We start from the raw sequence: 20,787 nt of genomic DNA on the forward strand, positions 1-20,787 counted from the left end.
CTATGACCTGCTGAAGCATGTGACAGGGCCAGTCCCGCAGACCCAAAGCTGCAGGACCTCATGACACAGGGCAAGAACAGGATAACAGACAGGAGCCCTGGTGGGGATCTGGTATTGAGGGTGCAGCAGAAGCCAGAGGCCTCAACCAGACCAGTGACTCACTGCAGTGAAGACTTGCAAGTAAAGCTGTGTGGGCAGAGGGACATACTGGCGGGGACACATGTGACACCCCGCAGCTTCCACGAGGACATATTTTCTGTGCTTTGTTTTTGTTTTGTTTTATTTTGTTTTCTGGGATGAGAGGTTGCAAGGGCAGAGGGTGGATACAGAGGTCACGGAGATGAGTAGAATTGGGGAGCATGACGTGAAACTCACAAAGCGTCAACAAAAACTTAAAAAATAATAAACTCAAAAGGGCTGTCAAAAATTTCCAAGTATACAGCAATCTACCTCAACTCTAAAAATTCTTCCTCGTTTTTATTTTATGTTTGGGTCTTCATAGCCAATAGGGGCAGCGTATATAGGGTCCTGCGTTTGTTCTACAACAGAGACAGACACAGAGAGATGCTGCACATAGAAGAGATAACAAGACAGATACAGATTACGTATACATACAGAGATGATGCACACGCAAATACACAGATACACGCACACACATAGATGACGATCGGTGGTTGGTAGATGATATGTATGCATACATACATAGACATACAGGCAGACAGACAGATACACACGTATCTACCAGACGGGCAAGCCTGGAGCGATGTGTGGCTCCCCGGAAGAGCACCTCTCTGAGGATGTGCTGCATGTACACATACACACATCTACCGAATGGTTAGGAGTACAGTGTACTGAACCAATGGAAACACACACTAAGTACCGTACTTTGAATATAACAAATGTGAATTTGCTGGATGATTTCTGAAAATAAAAAATCTAGGAACAACTGCCAAAGAAAAAAGGGGAACATGGAAAAAGCAAGGAAAGAAATAGAACAGAAAAAGAAGAGTGTGCCAGATGCTATCCCACAGCACTAAGTGCAGCCATCATGTCCTCAGTGGGCTCTCATCTGTAACTAAGGTTGAAAAAAAAACAAAGAGGGAAAAAGTGTCCCTTCTACAAATTACCACTGTTATTACAAAGTATGTAAGATCATCTGATAGAAATTAACCTGGCAAAATTAACATTCCAATTTGTAATTTTTGGTGGGCTGTTTATTTGTAAGACCGTTTCACGCAGCCAAGACTGATGGTCTCCGATGCAGTATGCGGCTGAAGACATCCCAAGTTCTGGGATTCACACATGCACTATGCCACTCTGCCATGTGTGCAGTGCTGGGAACTGAAGCCAAGGTCTCATGCTACCAACTCAGCCCCATCCTCAGTCCCGGGACTCCAAGTTGTAAAAGATAAATAATAAACTAACGTTCAGTTGAATAGTCAATAACTTAGGTCCACAAAAACTGGAAAAAACAATAAGTAGCACACTATATCTCCCTTATGGTACCAAATCAATCTTCTCTGCATTACTTGTAAACAAAGTGAGACCAGCAGCAGCAACACGCTCAGGGGTCCTTGCGACATAGGAGGGACATAGCCACAGAGGCCGGGCTCATAGCAAACAGGCAGACCTGTCTACTGCCAGCAGCTGTCCCGTAAGAAGAGCTAACTGTTCACTTTCTAGGGTTTCATGTTGAGATGGGCCTCGTGGTCCACTTCTCAACCACGCCAAGCGCAAGACTGGCAGGGAGAGCTACCCCTGCCGCTGCTGTGGAACTACTGAGCGATCCAGACAGGAAACGAGCATCCTCACAGATAGACCTCCTAGATGCGGTTGGCACGTGGGCAACCAACGAGAACACGGATGCTTCTCTTGAGTGAGCACACCTGTGTTCTCCTAGCTGGGAAAAATAACTATGCAGTAAGTCAATGCTTGTTCTATCTGCTACTCCCACCCTCAGATGTCCTTCCTTTGCCTGCTGTCACCATAGCTGCACCTCAGAACTGATATTAACCACCTCGGCCTCCCACTGCTCCTTCTGCTGCCCTTCCCTCCATCTGCCAAGGACAGTTCACTATTGGCTCATATGTTGAAGTGAATTTGTTGCTATCTTAAGATTGCAAAATATATAACTCCACAGCTATGCTGTCTAATATAAGCATTTCCTGGGTGGAGACATAGCTCAGATAGTAAAAACTTGCATGAGGTCCTGGGGTTAAGCTCCAACTCCATATATACCAGCCATAGCGGTACACACTTGTAATCCTAGCACTTGAGAATGGAGCCAGGACAGCTAGAAGTTCAAGGCCACCCTCGGTCACATGGCACACTGGGGACTAGCCTGGGATGTACGAGACCTGCCTCAAAGTTTAAAAAGTTAAAAATACATACGCATAAACAAAACTGAAGATTACACCCAACACTCAGTCCCAGCCAAGGCCCGCACAGACAGGGTCCAGCCTACCTCACCAGATCCGGAGACCGAATTATCCCTTCCACGATGTTGTCACGGATTTGCTGCCGGTCATTCTCATGAATATTGAATGGGAAGATCACTTCTCCTGGTGGAGGCTCCCTGTCCGGCCAGTACTGTGTCACCATGTTCTTCAGGTAGATGGCAGCTGAGTTTAGGAGGAAAGCAGATGCATTGGAGCGGGGAAGACCACTTCCACGCCATCTTACAGAGCTCAAAGGCTGAACAGCCTTCCATGTAGAACGCAGTGCCCACTAGAGATGGAAAACCTTCCATGCGCCAAAAGCCAATCTGGGCAGAGTAGACGGACAGAGGAGATGGGAAGACTCAAGAGTTTCCTACGGGAGCCAAACAGGGACATGCATCAAGCTGCAGATGTCGTTAAGTGATGCGGAGATGAACTTGGAATCATGTACCTATTTCAGGCTGAGCGCAGACACAGTGGCATCAGGAAGTTTCCCTTTTCCCAAACCTAACAGGAAGCTGCTGTCTGCTGCTCACGCGCGCTCCCTTGTCACCCGGCACCATCATTCAGCAGTTTCTGTGGTCTTACAGCTTTGATAATTTTCATTTAATCCTTTGTGATATCTACTAAGAAATATGCCTCTATCTTCAAATATGTTTAGAAAAACCTCAAGAAATCTGTATCTACATCTATCAAAATACATAAATCAATTACTTTGTTTCTATTCTTTTCAACATTCAACACTTGTAAGAAGTTAGCTGAATTACTACTATAGGACTGTTTTCTCCGCCAGGTATGGTGGCACACGCCTTTAATCCCAGCATTAGGGAGGCAGAGGCAGGTGGATTGCTATGAGTTCAAGGCCAGCCTTGTCCACAAAGCGAGTCCAGGACAGTCAGGATAACATAGTGAAACCCTGTCTCAGAAAAAAAAAAAGGACTGTTTTGTCTTGGGTTTTTTTGTTTTTTGTTTTACATGTGTGTGTTTGTGATGTGTGCAGAAATGCATATTCTCAAGTGTGTGGGCACATGTGAGGGAGGGCACTGTGTGTGTACAAGTGTGCCTGCAGAGGCCCATGATTTCTTCCATGAACTGGACCTGGACATCACTCACTCTGCACTCGACATCTGCCCTAAGGATCCCATCTCTGCCTTCCAAGTGATGGGATTACAGGCAGCCACCACGTGTGCCCAGCTTTTATGTAGGTTTCTGGGGATCAGAACCTGGGTCCTCACACTTGCAGGTCCAGCTTGCTAGGATAAGAAGAAATGTGGCTGGCTACAGAGGTGCACACCTCCAGCCCCAGCACATGGGGAGACTGAGACAGAAACATTGCGTGAGTCTGAGGCCAGTCTGAGCGACACACACAGCTCAAGGCCAGCCTGGACTGCAGCATGAAATCATGTCCAGAGAGATACAAGGAAAAAGAAGGAGTATGGAGCTCCCTCAGCACTCTAGTCCAACACTCAGTGCCAACAACATTCTCCAGTATGCAGCAAGAAGACAGGGAGCTTCCCTAGAGTGCCCAGCTTTTCCCCAGCTCCCCTCTGCCCTCAGCAGAGTTCCTTCTACTCCTATTTTAATGTAAATTAAAACTGAATGATAAAAGCAGTTCACCACTGAAAATCCTACATATTCTATATTGGGTAAAATGTGACAGAAATTTAACTAAATTATAAACTTGGTATCTTATAAGCCCTCTTCCACACATTCTGATGCACCTAGGATTTTAATGTGTTTTAGTAAAAATAATAATTACAGCATTGGTGTGCGTGTGTGCGTGCGTGTGTGTGCATGTGTTAAGTCTTTTTAATTTAATTTAAACCAGGCCATGAACTAAGTATCTTATGTATCTCAGTGCAATTATTATAGTCTATAATGTGATTAAGAGTAATCATACAATAATTGAAAAAGCTGGGCATGGTAGTGCATGCCTATAATCCTAGAAACTGAGAGGCTAGAACAGAAAGATGAATTCAAAACCAACCTGAACTACATGTAAGGGGTACAGAGGGAAGACACACACCATGGAATTGCATAAGCTCTCACAGACATAAAAATAAATCTCATGTTTAAAACAAAAGTTCAAGCTGGGAGTGGTGGCACATGCCTTTGATCCCAGTGCTCAGGGAGGCAGAGGCAGGTGGATCACTATGAGTTCCTCAGCCTGGTCTACAAAGGCTACATAAAGAAATGCTGTCTCAAAAAGAAAGAAAAAAGTCAAATTCAAAAAAAGTGGGTATAGTGGCATGCTGGTGCACATCTTTAATGCCAACAGTTGGGAGGAGAGGAAGGCAGATCTCTGTGAGTTCAAGGCCAGCCTGGTCTACAGAGTTCCAGGATAGCCAGGGCTACACAGAGAAACCCTGGCTCAATGGGGAGAGAGAGACAGAGACAAAGACAGAGAGAGAAAGAGAGAGACAGAGAGACAGAGACAGAGAGACAGAGACAGAGAGACAGAGAGACAGGTTAGCGAGATTGAATTATTAAAACTGGAAAACAACAATGTTAGAGAGGCAAAGAGTAAAATAACAAACAGAACCAGGATAGATGGGAAAACAGTATCCAGCACTAACTTTCAAACAGAAAATAAAGTGTTTTTATGCCTTACAAGCATTTCATTGTCCTTCCTACTTTTTCAAGAGATTTTAATGCTTACTTTTTAATTATATTTTTTGTCCCTTGAATGTTCCATAGTTTGTACCCTGGCCATATCCATCCACCGCCACCTCCCTTCAACTCCCCTTGTGGCCCCAGGGCATCTCCACCTATCTGCCCATCCTCCTCAGCCCTGGGTCCACTTAGTGAAGCCCAAGAACACAGGTGTGTGGCCGTCCACTGAGCCACACCACTACAGGAGAGCGAGGCGTGTGACAGTCCACTGAGCCACACCACCACAGGAGAGCGAGGCATGTGGCTGTCCACTGAGCCACACCACCACAGGAGAGCGAGGCGTGTGGCCATCCACTGAGCCACACCACCACAGGAGAGCGAGGCGTGTGGCTGTCCACTGAGCCACACCACCACAGGAGAGCGAGGCGTGTGGCTGTCCACTGAGCACACCACCACAGGAGAGCAAGGCATGTGACAGTCCACTGAGCCATACCACCACAGGAGAGCCAGCCTCCGCCTTCAGCAGCCAGCAGCTCTCTGAGGGCCACTCCTGGAGCCATGCTGGAATTCTGACTGTCGTGATTTTGTACAGTACATTGTAACTATTTAACGGAGAGCTCTCACTGACCTGAACACGCAGCTTACCTGCCTGACGCACAGGAAACTCCACATGGTCTGAGACAATGATCTGAAGCAAGCTGGGGGCAAAATGAATAATCTTGTAGGACTGAAATTACAAAGAGAAAAACACTTTGTAAGAATGGCATTGTGAAGCCGAGCGTGGTGGCGCACGCCTTTAATCCCAGCACTCGGGAGGCAGAGGCAGGCGGATCGCTGTGAGTTCGAGGCCAGCCTGGTCTACAAAGTGAGTCCAGGATGGCCAAGGCTACACAGAGAAACCCTGTCTCGAAAAAACCAAAAAAAAAAAAAAAAAAAAAAAAAAAAAAAGAATGGCATTGTGAATAGCTGCCGCACCATTACAGAATAGATTACTGTGCAAAATTTGTTGGCTTTGGGGTTTTTTTTGTTTTGTTTTGTTTTGTTTTTCAAGTCAGGGTTTCTCTGTGTAGCCTTGGTTGTCCTGGAACTCACTCAGTAGACCAGGCTAGCCTCCAACTCACAGCAATCCACCTGTCTCTGCCTCCTGAGTGCTGGGATTAAAGGCATGTGCCACCACCGCCCAACCAAGAAAACCTTTTAACATGAGATAAGTTCTGAGGTAAAATGAAGATTATGAAAATGCCTTTATGTGATAAAAATTCTCATAATAAACTAATAAATAAAAATGTGAATACTTTCATGATGTTTAGCATCTGTCTCCAAATGCTCTCCATAAAGTGTCCTAGGCTCGTGAGTATTCACTCAACCCCAGGCGCAATGACCTGTGAAGCCTTGAAACCTCATTACTCAAGAACCTTGCTGTTGACCATTTATTTCCTCTACAAGTTTCGTACGCCCTTTACCCTGTGAAAGAGGATGTCTCAGCTTCTACTAATCAACTTGAAGAGCTATCAGTGGATTTTCAATCTCAGTCTTTGATTTGACCTCTGTGGTGCTCAATACTGAGAGTGACCTCTGAGACAAGCTCCGCACATATCTGTGACGGACTCTGTAGCTGAGTTCACTGTGATAGGAAAACTCCTTACCTGCGGGTCCTGGACTGAGGAAAAGGAAGAAAGCCAGCTAACAACAGCGTCCGCCTCTCCCTGCTTCCTTACTGAGCGTACCACGCTGCCGCTTGGAGCGCGTACTGCCATGCCCTCCCTGCTGGTGGACTGCACCCTCATACTGTGAGCCCTTCCTTCCTCTAACTGCTTTTACCGGGCATTGTTACTAAAAGAAGAAAAGCAACTAATGTAACCTACTCACAATGGTTTCCTCCCTGATTACCTGGCTTTAATTTTCTTGGTACATATTTTGACAAACAGAAAACAAAAAGTCAACTTCAGAAAATAGAAGCCCCAATACAGGGGGGAAAAAAGACAGAATCATGTTAAAAACCACGTGCTGGTTCAGAGAGGGACAGAATGGCGTGGACAGTGCAGAAGATGGGCATTGCCGGGCACAGTCTTCGCAGTTTCACGGCGCCTCTGGAGTGCACGCTACTGCCTGCCTGCTCAGCCTGCTGCCTGGGCCATCTCTCCTGACTCTGGCCATGGGCACAAACAACAAAGATACCCCATCCATCCCCTCCCACCACCCCACAGCCCTGCACACCCCTGCAGCTCTGCTTGACTGACATTCCCAGAAGTCTCATAAATTCTCAAGGAGAGAAACCAGACCTTGAACACTCCATAGGGGCCATTCAGCTTGACTTCTCCCGAGCGCCTACACGGCAATGTCACCTTCGGAGGCATAGCTAGGTTAGTAGAGGCACTCAAATTTTCTAAAAATATTTTTCCTTTCTTTTTCTTTCATGTGTGTGTGTGTGTGTGTGTGTGTGTATGTTAGCACGTGCAGAGGGAGGGGTGCCTGTGTGGGTGTGTCTGTGTCTTTGTGTGTATCTGTGTGTGTCTGTGTTTCTTTGTGTGTATCTTTCTGTGTGTCTGTATGTATGTGCATCTGTGTGTGTACAACTGTGCGTGTGTCTGTTTCTTTGTGTATATCTTTGTGCGTGTGTGTGTATGTAGTCAGAGGATAATCAATGGATTTACCCTGTCCTATCTTTACCTGAGTTCCAGGAACCAACCTCTGGTCAAGGGCTTGAAAGTAAACCACTGTTACCCACTAAGCCATCTTGCCAGCCCACTCAATTAAAAAAAATATATGTATCTATTTTTATGTTTAAGAGTGTTTTGTTTACATGTATGTCTGTGTACCACATACATGCCTAGTCTCTACAGAAGTCAGAAGAGGCCGTCAGATCCCCTGGAACGAGCGTTACACATGGTTGTGTGCCACCGTGTGGGTGCTGGGAACTGAACTCAGGTCTTCTGGAAGAGCATCCAGTGTTCCTCACTGCTCATCTGTCCCTGCAGCCCCAACCCATTCCACTTGGTTGGTTGGTTTGGTTTTAGAGACAGGGCTTCTCTGTGTAGCCCTGGCTGTCCTGCAATGCAACTCACTCGTCAAACCAGGCTGACCTTGAACTCAGGGATCCACCTGCCTCTGCCTCCCAAATACTGGTTGTGCCACTACCACCTGGCTCCAACTCAATTTTTAAAAACTAGGTCAATCTAGTCTAGAAACAGAGTTCTAGGCCAGGGAGCGCTACTATCCCAAAAAAGAAAAGAAAAGAAAGAGTTAAGTTCCTTTTTATCCATACTGAAACCACAAAGTTTTCAAAGTAGTTCTTTTAAAAGCGGGTGTGGGAAACTGAAGGGATGTCACAGTGGTTAGGAGCTCTCACTGCTCCTCCAGAGGACCCAAGCTCAGTCCCCAGTACCCACCATCAAGTGGCTCACAAACACCCCTAGCTCCAACCCTAGAGGATCTAAGACTGTTTTCTGATCTCCCTAGGCACCCACACATACATGGAATACACATAAATAAAAATATTTTTATTTTTAAATTTATTTTTAATAGTTTTAAAATAGGAGGCTTTGGAGAGACAGCTCAGAAGTTAAAAGCATCTACCACTCTTTCAGAGGACCTAAATTCAGTTCCCAACACCTATGTAAAGCTCTGATCACAGGGGCCTATAACTCCAGCTCCCCGGCCTCCACAGCCACCTGCATTAATATGCACATACCCACACACATTATTTATATATATTTATTCTTCATTACATACATAACTATGTATAACTATATGTATATAATTAAGAATAAATCTTTTTCCTGGGTATGGTAGCACATGCCTTTAATCCCAGCACTTAGAGGCAAAGGCAGGTGGAGCTCAGTTTGAGGCCTGCCTGATCTACAGGATCTCTGTGAGTTCAGGGCCTGCCAGATCCAAAGATAGAGTTCCAGGACAGCCAAAGCTACACAGAAAAACCCAGTATCAAGGAAAAAAATATCTTAAAAAAAAAAAAGATGTAGTGTCTATGAGTTCAAGACCAGCCTGGTCTGCAAAGAATCCAGGACAGCCAAAGATATACACAGAAACTCTGTCTCAAAAAAAAAAAAAGTTTTGTTTTTTGGGCGGGGGGCAGGGGTAGGGGGTGTCTTTTTGTTGGATTTGTTTGTTGGTTGTTTGTTTGTTTTCTGACACAGGACTTCTCTCTGTGTCCCTGGCTGCCCTGGAATTCACAGCGATCTGTCTGCCTCTGCCACCCAAGTGCTGAGATTAAAGGCATGTGCCACATCAGTCCAGCTTTCTTTTTTGGTTTTTTCAGACGGCTTCTCTGTGCAGCCCTGGCTGTGCGGGACTCAGCATGTAGACTGCAATGTTTACCTAACTTCTCTCTCTGCCTTTTAAGCTTTAGCTGTTTGGATAAACTACAAGGGCCTGTAATGGTGCACTAAGTAGGACGGGCAAGGCTGCTGGCCTCCCGGTGAACTGTAACCCTGACTCAAAGTGTTACTTTGCTACTAAAAGAGCTTCAATTCTAATTTGTAAAGACTCAAGCCTAACAGGGATGGAACCTAAAGTTCTAGTCTCCTGAAAGCTACTGAATTTTTGCAATCTGTTAAGGACAATTAGGAAATGCAAGTTGGTAGCCAGCCACCTTTAAACAATCATATCCTTTACTGTGTTCAGAAACGTATTTGTAGTCAAGCTAAGAACTAATGTAATTAATTAGTTTTCAAGGTTAAACCTAGGGAGGATAACTATAGACAAACAAGCACAGTTTGTCTATTCAAATATACCTCAGACAGACAGGCACGTCAGAAGTCTGCTGAATATGGTGTTTAAATGGTCAATGAGAAAAGCTTACAGCCAGGCACTGTGGCGCACGGCTGTGATCTCAGCACTCTGGGAGGCAGAAGCAGGTGGATCTCTATGAGTTCAAGGCCAGCCTGGTCTACAAAGCAAGGCTGTCCAGGATAGCCAAGGCTACACAGAGAAACCCTGTCTTGAAAAACCAAAAAAGAAAAAAGAAAAAAAGAAAAAAAGCTTACTGTGACAGAGACCCCAGCTCCTAGCAGTAACCCGAAGGTATCCAAAGAAAATACCTGGGGCATCGACAACTCTACCTGTGTTGTGGTAGCTAAACACTGGGCATATAAATGCCCCTAAGCCTGGCCCGCTGGTAAGGCCTCCGCCTGAACCGTGGACAAACAGGACAACTGGAGAGTTAATTGTCCCACATTACTTAACACAAGGTGAGGTCATTTTCAGTTCCTCCTCCACAGGAAGGCTGTGGGGGAATGCTAAGTGAATGTATCAACCGTCAATAAGCGTTGTTTAGCCAATCAGCTGGACAGAAGGACAGGAAGTGGAAGGCGGGACTTCCTGGAGGGGAGGAGAAAAGTTTGAAGGTTGGAGAGGGAGGTTTTTTTGATGGTTGGAAGAGGACGGTAGGGACTTGATGAGGACCGGCCCAGGGGTCACAGTGGCAAGTGTTTGGAATATATGTATGTTATAAGGTTTAGAGCAGTTTATTTAGTTTACGAATAGATCAGAATCAGATCAGACTCTGCCTGGCAAAGTGCTGGCAGCTTTAAAGTACGTTTCAGTCTCCCTGTGTCAGTTATTTGCTTTGTAGGCCGAACAAATACAAAATACTGTAACAAATGGCCTCTCGGATTTGCCAGGCCTGGCAGCCAAAGGCTGATGCTGCCCTGGGGCCTGTACCCCCAACAAAGACATCAACACCACAGGAGCCTAGTGCGGGAGCTGTCTGGGTGATGAGTAAACTCTGCCATTTCAATTGCTACACAGACCGTTTGGATTACACCCCATGCTCTAACGTACCTTCTCAGATCTCTGATGGGTTTGAAGGGTTTGACTGCTCCCAGTAATCAACCACCTGTGTCTCACAGTGGTGAATAATTGGATTAAAAAAAAAAAGGGTATAAAGTTTAAGGCGTAAGTTCAAAGCAATGGAGTTCTGACACAGCACTAGTCTAAAGTCTGGTAAACACTCCACTACAGATTCACTACCATAGTCAAAAATTCGAGATCATAAGTTGTTTCTCACATGTCAAATAGACTCCAGTAACACTGTCAATCAACAACCTGTTTGCCTCCTGACCTGCCTATCCCTGGGGGTAGGATCTATTCCCCTTTCCCTGGTCCTGGGACCCCCTCTTCCAACTACCAAGACCATGGGCCTAAAAGTTTCAAATGTACACCCAAGAAAAAAATTTTTCTCCCTAACCTCCTCTTTATCGTCTTGCCCTGACATGTATTTCTGTTACAGCATCCTGCCAAGTCCAGGTGTTTCCTCAAAACCTGCATCTACGACAGCTACAAAGCTGCTACCCACTGCCCCAGTCCAGTCTCACTGTAGAGGAATTTTAATTTAGAACAAGGCTGCCCTGGCAAGAGATCACATCCAAAGACCTTCTAGGTCTGTGTAATCTGGCTGAAATACAGACACATCTTTAATCCAGGAGACAGAAGCAAGCAGATCTGAGTTCAAGGTCAGCCTGGTATAAAGCAAGTTTCAGTTTAAAAAAAAAATTAAAAAAAAAAAAAGAGTTTAGGTCCAGGCACAGTGGTACACGCCTTTAATCCCAAACAGTGAAGGTAAAGTTAGTTTGTAGAAGGAGGAAGCACCTGTGTTTGAAAGTGATGTCTAACTGAGTGGCAGAAAAAGTGATAAATCAGAGAAAGACTTGACAGAATAGGATACGCCCAATTCCCATGAGAAGAGAGAGGAGAGCAAAGCTACTTAAAGAGGCAGTTTTATTGGAGTTTTACAGAGAGGTTGAATGAGGGAACAAGCTGACACAGGTGAAGACGCCAGAAGATTAGAGCAGATTGCTGAGTTAGTTTGAGGTGAAACAGAGCAAGTCCGGGCTGTGAGAAAAGCCAGACTAAATAAGACAGTTGGGAGAAGAGTTTAAGCCAGAACAGCTGAGTTGAACCAGCCAGCCCAGAGCTTAGAAAGAACAAGAAAGGGTGAGCTTACTAAGCAGTAAGTCTCAGAAGCTAAAAACATTCTAGGCCTAGGTTAGATTGTACAGAGGCTAGAAGCTTCCGGGATGAGGCCTGGGCTAGCAGGAGGAGGCTACAAGCCTCTAAGACAACAATTACCTCAGGAGAATAGAAGTTCCCTTTACACCTCACAAACTGCTTCAACTGAGCCTTCATATCCGTAGCCCCAAATGGTCCTGCCAGGCTCGGACAGCAACCTGCTCTTCCCAGACCTGGCCAACATTCCAGCTTATGGATCCCCAATATCGACACCCCAAGATCAGCAGGAAGCAGTCGCAGACAATTACTTAGCCCCTTATTCACTTATTATCAACAAAAGGTTGGGATGTTGGGATTCGGAAGCAGAACAAGTGGCTGAGGTGCCTATTTAATATAACAAAGTGGACCTGAACTCCACGTTCTCCCAGCATCCCTCAGTCCCTACCAGAACTTTCCAGCCCCCAGAGGCTCTTCACTATATAATGCAGACATTTTGGTTCCCTCTCTCCTTCTTCTCTCCTTCATCTCCCTCTCCCTCTCTCTCTGCCACCCCTAACCCTCCACCCTCACTTTTCTGTCTCCCTTTGTGTGGCAACTTCCCTGGCCCTGTTTCTTGGGACCAGTGAACCCGCCGGCCCAAGACCTGCTCCTAATAAAACTGCCTTTATACTTTTGTTTGTTTGGTTTTTCGCTGAGCTTCCCCTGCCGCTCTTGTTTCAACATCCAGGTCTCTGTCAATGCCACCCTTAGAAAATGACTGTCCCATCTCTCTATCCCAACACATTTATAGACTGCTCTCCTCAAAACCCATATCCCATCTCTCCTAACTAGCCTGTGAGCTCCCTCAACACCTCAGCAAAGAAAATGATGGCTAAGGATGTGGCTTGGCCAGGCGTGGTGGCACACGCCTTTAATCCCAGCATTCGGGAGGCAGAGGCAGGCGGATCGCTGTGAGTTCGAGGCCAGCCTGGTCTACAAAATGAGTCCAGAATGGCTAAGGCTACACAGAGAAACCCTGTCTCGGAAAAAAAAAAAAAAAAAGGATGTGGCTGGGGGTGTGCCTCACATGTGTACCTTGGGTCCAATAAGCACCGCCACCAAACAATAAAAAAAAATATATATATATATATAAGACCTAGGGGAGGGGAATATGATGAAAGAGGGAGGGAGGGGGAACTGGAAGATACAAGTGAGGGGATAACAATTGAGATGTTATCTAAATAAATTACAGAAATAAATAAATAAAAATTTTTAAAAAAGAAAGTAAGAATGAAGGACTCACAAGCAAAAAGAAAGTAGGGATTCCAGAACTTAGTAACAAAAGTAAACGTCTTAAGGCTGAAAACAATACTTCAGTGGTAAACTACTGACCTAACATGAGCAAGCCCCTGGGTTCAATCTCTTACACCACCAAAAGAAATAAAAGGCCAGGCATGGCAGTACACACTTAATCCCAAAACACAGAAGGCAGGAGGACTAGGCTACATGGCAAGACACCACCTCAAAGAAGTTGGAGAGGAAGGAGGAGGAAGAAGAGTAAAATCCAAGCTTAGTGACGCACGCCTTTAATCCCAGCACTGAGAGGCAGAGGCAGACAGGTATCTGTGAGTTCAACCTGGTCTACAAAGCGAGTCCAGGACATCTAGGATTACAAGAGAAACCCTGTCTCAAAAACAAAACAAAACAAAACAAAAAGAGTAAATATACAAAGAAAGAGTCGGGTGTGGTGGCGCACACCTTTAATCCCAGCACTTGGAGGCAGAGGCAGGCGGATCGCTGTGAGTTCGAGGCCAGCCTGGTCTACAAAGTGAGTCTAGAACAGCCACAGCTACACAGAGAAACCCTGTCTCGAAAAACAAACAAACAAAAACCACACACACACACACACACACACACACACACACACACACACGGAAAGAAAACAAGATGAGAGGGATATAGGTAGATCAGTTTGCAGAGTGCTTGCCTACCATACCCAAAGCCCCTTGACCCAGTCGCCACCACACAAAGCACACATAGTGGCCCAGCACTCGGGAGGTGGAGACAGCCTGGGCTACAAGAGACCCCTGGGGGGGTGGATGAAAGAGCTAAACTCTAATTCCACACAGTAGATATCTACTCATTCACGCAGCCGTGGACGACACAGGGTGGGACGACACAGGGATGCTAAGAGACAAGCTTGCAGAACCCAGTACCAAATCACATCTCATTAACGGCAAGAAGTGACACATCTACTTCTACTTCAAGTACAAAAGCTTATTGATGGGATGTTACAGCCCAAAACACTGCTCAAGATGTAACTGCTAAGTGAATGGCACAGCAACGCCATCTTCTTTTGGCTTGATTTTTGTGGTGTTGCTGATGAGCCAAGGCCCTCACACTTTAAAACAAACTACTTTTTATAAGTAACAAGGAAAACTTGTTGCCTGATGAGACAGAATCGGACTTAACTTACTACAAAGAGAATGCCGGGTTGAGCACCTCTCGGCTCTGCAGGCCTCAAATCTTTTCTGCTTCCATAATATCATCAGCACTTGTGTGCGGACAAATCCGAAACACACAAGGTTAGGCTCAGAAAGTATAGCATGACATCAAAGCTATGTTCCCTATTATCACTATCAAAGGGACACCTGGCCCTGTGGTGAGAGCATTGTCGTCACACAAGCAGCCTGCCTTGTACACACCAGCAGGATGCAAGCCCAGCCACTGTGTCTACAATGTCTCGGACAGGTACTGACATTAAGTGTCTCTTACTCTGGGGTGACTGTCCTTTTCTTTTTGAGACACCAAAGCATCCTTTTTGGCCTTGCGCGCCTTAGTGTAACAGGCTTGAGCAGAGCTGTAAATCAAGTAGGGCCTCAAGAACTCGATTTTCCTTATCTCTTGAGGATCCTGGATTTACACATACCTTAAACTCCACAGATTGTCAGTTAATGTTCCTCTTCCAAAGGTTCAAAACACGCCTGCTTTTTAAGAATTAAACCAGGGCAAACACACTGGCCAGGAAGTACCCTTATACTTTAGGAGGAACAGAGCTGCCTGAGGAGCCAGCTAAAAACACAAACCTGTTCCTGCTCCCAGCTTTTCAGAATCTTTACCTCAAGGATGAAGCCCATAATTTGCACACCCAACAGTTCTCAGAGAAGCAGGTCCTGGCAACCCCTTAAGATCCACTAATTAGGGGCTGGAGAGATGGCTCAGTGGTTAAGAGCACTGCCTGCTCTTCCAAAGGACCCAGGTTCAATTCCCAGCACCCACATGGCAGCTCACAACTGTCTGTAACTCCAAGATCTGACACTCCCACACCAACGGACATAAATAAAAATTAAATAAAATATTTTTTAAAAAGATCCACTAATTAAGGAAGAGTCCCCTCACACTTGTAGCAACCTCAAACGACTGTCAAGCCATGCACAACGATTTTAATCTGTACGTTTTAATGAGAGACGCATGGTCCCCCCGCCCCCCCCACCTTACACGTGCAGAACCAGAGCTTCTGATTGTGACAGTTTTGAAATGTTGGCCCAGATGTGGTAGCACACACCTTTAATCCCAGCAGTCTACAGGCAGAGGCAGCAGCAGGTGGATCACCGAGTTCCAAGCCAGCCTGTTTAACACGCTGAGTTCCAGGCTAGCCCTACACAGTGAGACCCTGTCTCCAACATGAAAGAAAAAGACCGACGGACGGGGTAGTGACAAAAAAATTAAAAAAAAAACAAAACAAGAATTATTGGCGGTACCACGGGAACAATGTGAGGCTGATTAGAAGAATGGAAGCTTAAAGGAAAGTCACAAACATTTCAGCATTCGAAAGAATTGCCTCAAAATACTTATTGCTGGACCAGTCATTGAAAAGGTACAAGGTACATGGAAACATGTGCTCTTCCCGGAGAACTCTCTCGGACAGCACTGCCCAGCGCGCCAGCAAAACGGCCAGGACCCACACAGCCAACGCTTGAAGCAGGCGAAGGGGGTGGGGGAGGGCTTTAAACAACAGCAACACCTGAAAAGGGCGGGTCCGGAGGAAAGCCAGCTAGCTCACCTTGGTGATTATTTTCTTTTCCTTTCTCCCCACCGCGCCTCCACATAAGCGCCCTAAGGGGGAAAAAAGAAAAAGAAAAAACACACCCCAAAGAACCCTGGCAAAGGCTTCACCAGTTCCTTTGTGCCGTCCAAGCCGGCTGCTGGGCGAGCGCAGCAAGGGAGGACGGCGGTAGCCAACAGGTGCGCCCGCGGCTCCGCAGGGGTCCTGCTCCAGGCTGCGGGTGGGCGCAGGCGGCGGGCGAGGAGGGCTCACCTGGTTCAGCTCCGTCTCGGCTGCGATGCGCAGCTTCGGGTCGATAGTGCCCTTCAGCGCCTGGATGATCCGGTTGAGGTCCATGTTCCCCAGGCGGCGGCGGGGGCTCCGGTCCCAGGGCCGGCAGGCCGGGTGGCGCCGGGGTGTCTCCTGGCCCCTTCGCGCCCGCTCCGCCGCAGGGACCCCGCCTCACCCCGACCCTCCGCCGCCGCCGCTGCCGCCTGCAGACACTTGCTGCGCCACTCTCACTCCGCGCCCCCTGGCCTCCCTCCTTACCCTCCACAACTCTCTCTCCATTCACCTTTTACGACAGCCAGTGGGAGGTAGAAGAGGAAGCGGCGACGCTGCTTTACGACAGCCTCTTCCTCCCCGCGGCGTGCCGCACCGACCGGCTCCCGCGGTGGGCGCCATGATGCTGTACGTTCTACGCCGGCTTCAGACGGCCGCCATGATGCTGTACGGAAACCCTAGCCTGCCCAACCCATTTAAGCAGGGTAAGTTGGCCTGGCGTCTGCTAACAGCTGCTGCTAATCAGGCAGATCTTAAACGGAGTGGGGACCCCCCGACCCCCTCCGCCCCGAGAACTCTGCGCATCACAGTTGAGTTGTTTCAGCACAAACTTGCTGGGGCCTTGAAAGCATGTGACCTACGGAAGAGGTTTCCTTCAATGTAGGAGCGCCACCCTTTATCCTAGCACTCACTCTTTTCAAACAGAATACTGTAATTTTTAGATACCACGTTATAACAAGATGAAATTCAATGCAGGTTTGCATGATTGAACTCATAATGTAGCCGGGGTGAGGGGGAGTGCACGCCTGTAATCCCAGCACTCCACTGGGAGGCAGAGGCAGGCGGATCTCTGTAAATTCGAGGCCAGCCTGATCTACAAAGTGAGTCCGGGACAGAGAAACCCTGTCTTGAAAGACAAAAACCAAAACAAAACACAAAACTCATAATCTAATAGAAAGGCTCTGTGTGTGTTATACATGTACATATGTAATATACATTAGAGTGAGTATAAAATGCAGTGGGTAGAGAAACCATATGACCCCGAGTGCCAAGAATGTCCAGCCCTTCATTGTGAAAGGCAAGAAGAGCTACACCGTTTGCACCCACAACTGCTATCCATACAAAATTTTCCCCTGGGGAACCCAGGGTCTAAATGCATACAGCAAAGATGACAGGGCAAATTCTGCTCCGGTGTCGTGATCCTCCCAGGAGCATGTAATCAGGATACAATTGTTTCAGTTAGCCGGGTTCTAAGCAGAGGGCAGAAAATGAGACGGGTTCCTTCCATCGCTGCCTGCTGCGGTCCATTAAGCACGCAGCTGTCGGAGTGGAAACGCGTTTTCACTTTGAAACAGTACCGCCCTACTCCCAGCTCCAATCTCCTTTACTTATGAAATCTTAATTCTAATAGGCTTCCCCCACCCCCCCCCCCCCACTGTGTTGTGACACAAGATCTCTCTTCATAGCCCGGGCTGGTCTCAAACTTGCGGCCATCCTGCTGCTTCAGGACTCCCGGCACTGATGCAGGCGTGGGCCTCACTTCGTGTCCTCTTTTCTTCTGCCTTTCCCTTAATAGTCCTGCACCTGCTCTCCACCTCGCTCTCTCCTCAGTTCTAGAACTGCTCACTCCTGAGCACACAGCCTTACCTGCTTTAGACTACCTTTGACATATTGCGCTGACACCAGTCACTGTGCGTGTGTCTGAGGGAGAGAACACCTGTTTGTAACGCTGCTTTTTCTTCACGCCTACTTCCTGGTCTCATTTCCTTCCATAGTTGTTCTGAATCCTTCAGGAATGTTCTCAAGTCCCCTCCCCCCCTCCGCCTCCATCTTACAGAGCCCTACAAAAAATGAGCGAAGCCCTGGCAGCAGCACTCACCCACCCTCAATTCACCTCTGCACCCTACTCCGTACAGCCTGGATGGCATTTCTCACATCTTCTCCAGAGTCCGGCTCCATAGATCCCACCTCCATTGTCATACTTTTCATTAAACTTTGGGGGGGGGGGGGGCAGAGAGACGATTTAGCAGTTATGAGTACTTATTGATCAAGAGGGCTGGGACTGATTCTCAGCACTCACAAGTTGGCTCACAACCATCCAGAACATGATTCCAGAAAATCCAATACCGTCTTCGGACCTCTTCAGAGTCCAGGCATACCCACGATGTAGTTAGACACTCAAGCAAAACACTCATACCTGTAAAATACATCTTTAAAAATTAACATTAATACAAGGGGTGGGATAACAATTGAGATGTAATATGAATAAATTAATAAACTATATTAAAAAAAAAAGAAGCCACCTTAAACCTGAATTGAAATAACAAAGCCGGGCGTGGTGGCACACGCCTTTAATCCCAGCACTCGGGAGGCAGAGGCAGGCGCATCGCAGTGAGTTCGAGGCCAGAGTCCAGGATGGCCAAGGCTACACAGAGAAACCCTGTCTCGAAAAACCAAAAAACAAAAAACAAAAAATTAACATTAAAAAATAAAATAGATGTGGGGTATGTATCACCTGTTCTTCCCCCACACTTTGTTCTTTTGGTAGATGTCTAGCCTCTTTCTCTCTGTTGGGGTAACTTCCTCTCCCCTCCCCCCTCACATATTGTATCAACTGGCTATGAAGGTGTGTTCCTGTTTCCTCAGTTGTTAATTGCTGTGTCAGGTATTGGTAGGTGCTGTCAGGATATATGGCATTGTCATTTCTATAGCCCACAATACTTTCTATATGTAAATGTTTGTTGCTCCCTCACCTGCTCAAAAAGATGATTCTCTGATATTAACATGTTAAAAAGCAAGCTGGTGTGGAGGAGGAGGTCATGTTACTCTCGATGTGACCAAAAGGCAACACGAAGAGATCGGCAGGGTGCAGTCCTGCAGCTGACTGGTTCATAGTGTGTAGGCCGTGGACCTCTCCCCCTGTGCGAACAGCTTTTTGTGTGAGACAGGAGCTGTCTAGTGGAGCTGGGAACACGGTAACCGGAGCAGAACTAGTGCAGTGAGAGAAGTCAGGTGGAGTCTAGGCAGACGGGTAGCTGAGCCACTGCTCTAGCAAACAGGGTAGCTATATGCTCAATTTTCTTAACCAATATATTTTATTAACAACTTAGTGACCAAGCCTACGTCACTGATAACCCAACTAACCAAAACAATAAGAAATGAGGATTAGTGGACACAATAACAAAACCTTAAGGATATCAGTTCCGAGGAGCGATTCTCCGGGCGTAAGCCGCAGGATTTCTTCTGCTGGAACCTGGGGTAACCAGAACACAGAACCTCAGCAGGAACCAGAGCCCCGAAGCCTTCCCTCAAGCGGTTCTCTCTCGGAGTGTCTCGAAGTGCAGCGATGAACAGCCAAAACTATCCCAAGTCTCCAAAAAGCCCCACCTCCAGCTCTGGCTCATTTATATATCTCCTCCCAGAGTCTCTTCATGGGATGTTTTCAGCTGGCAACAATTAAGCTCCTGCGCTCGGTGGTTGCTCTTCTAGTGAATTAGCCTCACCTGTTCTCTCACGAGATCGTTCCGATCCCACACTTAGAATCCTAAAAAAACAGGTTTATCTCTCCTTCAGTAGCAGCCTTAAACTACAGAGACCAAGCCTTTATTATTAGATGCCAAGTGAGACCCCCAAAAGCCGTATCTTCTCCACTAACACAGCTAGACCCCCAGCTAGACCCCCATCTCAAAAATTTTCAGAAAGGAAAAACTTCAGAGCCTTAAGCAATGCTAATCCTTAATTCTTTTTCAGCTTCTGTTGCAATGAATGTTCTTCATTCACTATTTCTCTCCTTCCATTCCTGCTTCAAGCAGGTGTTCCCGAGCTTCTGGTCTCGCGCAGCTGGCATCTTGGCTACTTTGTGGATTCCTCTCTCTCTTCCATGCTTCTCCACCCCTTAACTTCTCATTCAGCCTACTAACACTAGACAGGAGAGAAGAGGAGGATGGAGGGCGATGTGGTCATTGGCGTGCTTCCTGCTGTGTAAGGGCAAGTTAGGTCAACGCAGCCAGAATGGCCAATTCCTTCTTCTCCGTCCTTTGCGCAGGACTACTTGACACACTGCAACCAACAGCATCCAACCAGCAACCAGCCACCTCTACTGGTGCTCTAGCATTTATATCCTCTGAAAAGTCCCCAGAATTTCAAATACCACACACTCGAAAAGACTATCTGCAGCTAGCAAAACCATGTCCCTACCAGAGCATGAGGCAAAACATAGTCAGCTGCTGCAAAGTAGGCCCAAATCCCCACAGCTGGGATAAAAACATAGTCCCAGAATATTTCTGTGTTTTTAAAAGAAACCAAAAATTATGCGATTCTCACTACACCTTATTTCTATTGAATCTGACCAGTAAAGATCAGCACTGGTCCCTTGGAGACTTTTTAAAAAATGTTTTATTTTTCTGTGCATTGATGTTTTGTCTACATTTGTAAAGGTGCCAGATCCGCTGGAACCTGAATTAA

General features: G+C 46.8%; 1 protein-coding gene across 1 annotated transcript in view; it reads right to left on the reverse strand.

Moving 5' to 3' along the window:
• Ipo8 (importin 8) overlaps positions 1 to 16,602 on the reverse strand; it is a 54,671-nt gene extending 38,069 nt beyond the window's left edge. The window contains exons 1-3 of the mRNA XM_051155621.1: positions 16,315 to 16,602; positions 5,697 to 5,778; positions 2,465 to 2,621 (exon numbers count right to left, since the gene is read on the reverse strand). Coding sequence (XP_051011578.1) covers positions 2,465 to 2,621; positions 5,697 to 5,778; positions 16,315 to 16,398 — 323 coding nt within the window. The 5' untranslated portion in view covers positions 16,399 to 16,602. The remainder of the gene's footprint in view (positions 1 to 2,464; positions 2,622 to 5,696; positions 5,779 to 16,314) is intronic.
• Between the last annotated feature and the right edge of the window lie 4,185 nt (positions 16,603 to 20,787).

The sequence above is a fragment of the Acomys russatus genome, chromosome 13, assembly GCF_903995435.1.
Source record: "Acomys russatus chromosome 13, mAcoRus1.1, whole genome shotgun sequence".
NCBI classification, from domain to species: domain Eukaryota; kingdom Metazoa; phylum Chordata; class Mammalia; order Rodentia; family Muridae; genus Acomys; species Acomys russatus.